Source organism: Notothenia coriiceps, unplaced genomic scaffold (genome assembly GCF_000735185.1).
Source record: "Notothenia coriiceps isolate Sejong01 unplaced genomic scaffold, NC01 NC01_scaffold00035484, whole genome shotgun sequence".
NCBI classification, from domain to species: Eukaryota; Metazoa; Chordata; class Actinopteri; order Perciformes; family Nototheniidae; genus Notothenia; species Notothenia coriiceps.
The window spans coordinates 762,156-767,580 of record NW_011368185.1 but is presented as its reverse complement, the minus strand read 5'-3'; the positions used below and the strand labels follow the sequence as shown (position 1 = coordinate 767,580).

The 5,425-nt window shown below is 43.2% G+C and overlaps 1 protein-coding gene across 4 annotated transcripts in view; it reads right to left on the bottom strand.

Annotated features, from left to right (window-relative positions):
- The window catches only part of nfat5b (nuclear factor of activated T cells 5b), a 35,639-nt gene that overhangs the window by 2,369 nt on the left and 27,845 nt on the right, over positions 1-5,425 (bottom strand). For 3 of the 4 annotated variants that reach the window (XM_010791523.1, XM_010791527.1, XM_010791526.1), the window contains exons 7-12: positions 4,513-4,647; positions 4,376-4,428; positions 3,211-3,343; positions 2,702-2,767; positions 2,440-2,543; positions 310-2,086 (exon numbers count right to left, since the gene is read on the bottom strand). In XM_010791523.1, coding sequence (XP_010789825.1) covers positions 310-2,086; positions 2,440-2,543; positions 2,702-2,767; positions 3,211-3,343; positions 4,376-4,428; positions 4,513-4,647 — 2,268 coding nt within the window. The remainder of the gene's footprint in view (positions 1-309; positions 2,087-2,439; positions 2,544-2,701; positions 2,768-3,210; positions 3,344-4,375; positions 4,429-4,512; positions 4,648-5,425) is intronic. The other variant, XM_010791525.1, reaches the window with a different exon arrangement.

Below are 5,425 nucleotides of genomic sequence, written 5' to 3'. Positions count from 1 at the left end.
GGGGGGGGGGGGGGGGTGTTACCTTGGTTGGTTATTTGCTAATGGTTACTCAAGCCAAAAAATCGTTATGACATCATAAAGTGGTCAAAATCTGATCACCTCGTTGTCAGACAGGTTTTTATATAAACGGATCAGGACAAAAAGTGAGCAAATCTTTTTTTCTGAAACTTTCAGGTTCTCTTTACACAGAGGGGACACATGTTTATGTATAAAAGAGATTACAAAGTAGATTTTGCATAATAGGTGACCTTTAATGTGTAAACGTACTTCAGTTTGTTAGTGTATTCACCTTTGTAACAAATTCCTTACCGTTCTGAATCCCGAACAGGAAGAGGCCAGGCTGCTGCTGCGGCTGGCTGGGCTGATTGATGCTCCCGCCCACAGCGCTCTGAAACAGCGTCCCGGGCTGTTGAACTGGAGACGAGATGGTCGTCTGGAGGTTAGCCACGCCATTCTGCGAGGCGAACATGGCTGACTGTGCGAGCTCCTGAGCGGCCAGTCCCCCCTGCAGAGACCCCATGTTGGACTGAGGCATAAAGAGGCCCACAGGCTGCTCCTGCCGGCTGTTTGAACTGCCGCCCAGCTGCATCGGCTGCTGCTCCTGAAACATGACTTGCTGCCTTCTATCTGTGGGGTTCCCCAGGGCCATGGGCTCAGAGCGGTCCTGCTGGTTAACTGCCACCATGCTGGCTTGGGAAAAGAGCATCGAGGGGTTTTGGGGCTCTTGGGAAACGAGACTGCTGCTAGTCAGCGGGGGCATCTGGCCCTGGCCGCCGAACAGCAGGCTGGAGGCCTGATCTGGAGAGGACAGAGGGCTGTTGCAGAACAGTAGGCCAGCTTGCTGCTGCTGCTGACCTGGAGACAGTGTGTTTGAAGATGGATGCTGTGTGATGTTCTGAAACAGCGAGGCCTGCTGGGCTGGCTGTGTGTGAGGCTGAGGCTGGGGGGGCTGCTGCTGCTCCATGGGGCTTCTCTGTTGGATGGGGGAAAGCTGGGCCTGTGCCTGAAATACTGATTGTGGTTCAGGGGAAGGCGTTTGTAGAGCAGTGAGGAAGGCCAGTTGTTGTTGTTGTTGTTGTTGTTGCTGCTGCTGCTGTTGAGCACTACTGGTTGCAAGCTGAGAGGGCAGGGATGTCTGAGGGAGGAAAAGTCCCGGGGTTGAGGGCTGCTGGTCTGGAGACTGTAGAACTGTCATGGTGTTTTGAAAAAGAGCGGCCTGGACCTGCTCCTGAGAGGCTTTCTGAAACAACCCCCCCTGAGGGTCTTGTGATTCTGCCAAAGAACTAGGATTGTGAAACATGGGTGGGGAAGGGTGTGTGGGTGACTGCTGGAGGAAGTTGGTCTGAATAGAGAGCAGGTCACTGGCCTGCTGAAAGAGAGCTGCTTGCTGCTGCAGCTGTTGGGCCTGCTGGAAGAGAGTCCCCTGGTTTGTCACCACTCCTTGTGAGGGGCCCTGCTGCTCTGCGTTCTTGGCCTGGGGGGGCTCCTGAAACATGCCGCACTGCATCTGGATCTGTGACTGAAACAGCTGCTGTTGTAGATTCTGCTGCTGTTGCTGCTGATGTTGTTGAAGATGTTGTTGCTGGATTTGTTGCTGCTGAATTTGCTGTTTTTGGATCTGTTGCTGGATGTGTTGTTGCTGCTGTTTTGCCATTGAGTTGTCAGACTGAAGTGGTAGGTTACAGAACCCTTTGGCTTTCAGTTGCCTCACTGCCTCCTCCAGCTGGGCTACTTCGTCTGGAGGGAACATTGGGAGTTGCTGTTGTTGAGGCGCAGGCTCTCCACACAGCCTCCCCACAGATCCAGAGCCGTTACCGGGCCTCTCCTGCCCGAGGCCCTCTCTGGGCTCCAGGAGGAACTGCTGGGATCCCTGCTGCAGCAGAGAGTCGGCGGGCACAGAGAAAGAGCTGGCGGGTGCAATGTCCTGCTTCTGGATCGTGCTTAAGGGCTCTGTGTTGGGAAAGACAGGAGCCTGGCCTTCGTCAGGGTCGCCAACGGGCTGAGACAGGTTGCTGGAGAACGCTCTGTTTTTATGTCCTGCAGTCATGTCTGGGTTCTGCTGGGCTGGACACAGGTCGCTTGTCTGCTGAAAACACAAAATAAAAGATAATAAAAGGTGTGATTAATTTGCTTTAGATTGCTTTATTTTAGTTTTATTGTGTTTTTATTGTCAAAGTGTCCACATATGTTGTTGTCATCTTTGTCTTGTATTTCTTTTTTTTCATATCTAAAAATCACTCAAAGATGTTCATGACATATGTTCACAAAATATGCATCTGTAACATGAAATTACACTTCTTTTATAGACTAAAGAATAAAGTATCGAATAGATGTTACTTTACTTAACATTAATATAATCTGAAATATCCAAATACTTGAATGTGTTGATGTAGAAGGTATTAATGAGGCAGTTAATGAAGTGTCAGATGAATATAATACCTTAAATACACCAGAAGATTGGAGGTTGCTGGTGACCTCCATCGGAGTGACATCTTCTCGCTTCACTAAAGGCAACATTGAAGGCATCAAGGCGACATCTACAACTGTAGGAGCAAGATCAAGAAATCATTTCAAAATGTTTTCTTGTGCTTTTCGTTCAGCCATTCAGAAGAAATGGCAGAACAGTGTGAGTACCTCAGAAACACATTCAAATAGAAGGCTAGGATCATGGTTGTGAAAAAGTTAACAAAGGAATAAAAACCTTCATCAAATGAACAAGTATTCACTGGAGAAGGCGCCTCTTTCTTCACGGCAACATCAATTATTGCTGCAAGGAAAAACAAAAACAGAGTTTTATCTCTTTGAACCCACACAACTACAACAACCAGTTCCAAATAATAATTTGGTTACTTTGATCAGCACCTCTTTCGAAGTTTAGTATGAGTAGAGTTTTTTGCAGACCTTACAATCAAAGAGTGCCGATGAAAGAGTGTTGAAGATGGATGACTTGAATGATGAATGATTGCTAATATTTGTTATGATCCTATGAAATTGTAAGTGGTGGTGTTCTCAAGAAACTGACTGAGCTAGCTGTGGTGCCACCCAGTAATTCTAACAAGTATAGTTAATAATTCATATACATAGTTATAGTAATCACAAGTTCACATGCTATAGTATAATAAGATACGGTCTCCCCATCAGTGGCCTATCAAAAAAGCCAGATGAAAAACGTTGTCTGATTTAGTAAATCAACTGAAATTGAAAACGAACCTGAATCTGGAGTGTAGGTAAACGGCTGAACATCATGGGATCTCCCAGCATTCGTCACCACATAAATTGCCACACACGCAGGGGAGGTGATGGCTTGGTGTTGGTACGGAGGAACCTTCACTATCAGATGATTCTATAGAGGGGCCATCATTCAAGAAAAGTCAGCAAAAAGTAATAAAAACAGTTGATCTAACATCATCATGATTCAAAGGGTTGATAAGAGCATGTTGACAATATATTGAAAAGCAATATGAGAACGAGCAGGTCAACATTTTGTTTGTATCTTGTTCCCTAACAATCATGGGCATAGGGGTGATGCAATACACATTTCTGCAGGATGTTATACAGCATTTATTGTAGTGGAGATAAAGAATGAGAAGATTAGATTTACACAGTGATGACTGCAATTAAGGTATAAAGATTTGTCTTGTAAATTAATTCTTTAAAAAGGGAAATCTCTAATGTTTTTGCATGAAACCTGCTCATCTTTTTTACATGATGGTTCTTAAAATGCAAATCAGTTATTATCATCATGTAGTTCATATAATCACAATATTCTCACTTTGTGATTGGGCCAACCAAATATGGCCATATTGACCGAATGGCAGGCGCAATGCCTGCATCCCTCCGTTTAATGACTCTCTCATATCAACAGGTGGCAGCAAAGCTTTGAAAATGGCATTTCCTCATAAAAAGGCCATTAGCCAACTTCAACAGTGCTGAAATGTTTTTTAGTCAGGAAATGCATTCAATATGTTTGTTACACCACAGATACACCCCAGTCAGAAACAATGAACCAAAACAACACTGGGAATGTTTGAAAAAACAGTTATCTTTAACAAAAAACAAAATAACATCCAATGAGTTTAGAGCATTTACTATCAGCTACAGATTCATCAACTCATCTACTTTGGACCATTTTGTTTATCAGGGGCAAAGGTTTAAACTGGACTGTTGAGACACAATCAGTTTAGCCTCTCGGAATGAGTGTAATTAGGTCAGAGCACAATGAGACTACTCAAACCTTTGAACGGGCAACACATTTAAGATGATTACATCTAAAGCCCTATACAAATCTGAAAGGACTGCTTCCATCTGCTCTGCTGATTAGTCATTCGAATCAATCATTCAGTACAGAAATAACACAAGAGCAATCGCATTTTACCTGGTGAAACAACTCCATGTCGATTTCAGCCTCTGCCTTCCAGGATTTCTCGTCTGGAACAGAGAGAAGATGCCATGTTTACTGGAGGACAATAATGTATGGAAGAAAATCGTTTTATAAAAAATAATAATTCTTACCAGAGATATTCTCCTGAAATATGACTTTGGTGTCTTTAAGAAAGTTTTTGCCAATAATAAAGACCTCTTCTCCACCTCTCACTGAACAAGTGTGTAGCGACTTCTTCAGGATTTCAGGCACTCCTGCAGGCTGAGCTGTAAACAGAGCAGATCTTTTGGGTCACTTATTATTGTTCATCAAACATACCCAGGTTTATTAAAAAGAGACAAAAAGAGCCTATTGGATTAAATGTGTTTTTAACCAATAATGTATGATGTTAAAAATGTCGCAAAGTAATACATTTAATGATAATTGGATAACAAAGGAATCTGACAAAACTGTGAAAAATGATTAAACTGCAACTGTAGTTTATATTTGTGTTATGTCTCCAGACAACCTGTAATCTGATACAAAAACAGACTTGCAATATAAGACTAAAAAACGTCCTATAGTGCTTTATTAAAACCAAATTCAAGGTTTTATACAAGAACTGCAGGCAACCGGATGATTTGATGTGTTTTCATAAAACTTAAAAACTGGCTATATCTCACAGGCCTTGAAAAGGGCAATAACAACTTTGAACAATCTTGGAGCTCAAATCCAGCCCAACATTTCCCAAATATTTTTTAGTATTCTGGATGCCAGGGGGGATTGCAATTTCTGGGGGGGGTTTTGTAAACATATTTCCCTGGATTGCACGCTAGCTCTGTGCACACAATAGAGGTCCTCACATTTCTATTGTTTCCTCCTCTCCTTCTCCCCTGTGTCTCCCTTTCTCATAGCCTTATAGCCTTAAGCGTCTTAACTGTTTATGAAACCAACCACACCCTCATACTGTATACATTATTTTATAAAACGGACAAGTCAAATCAAGCAATCTGATTGGTTCTTAGCCGTGATATACTGAGCGTATACCACGGGTAGAATTGTAAA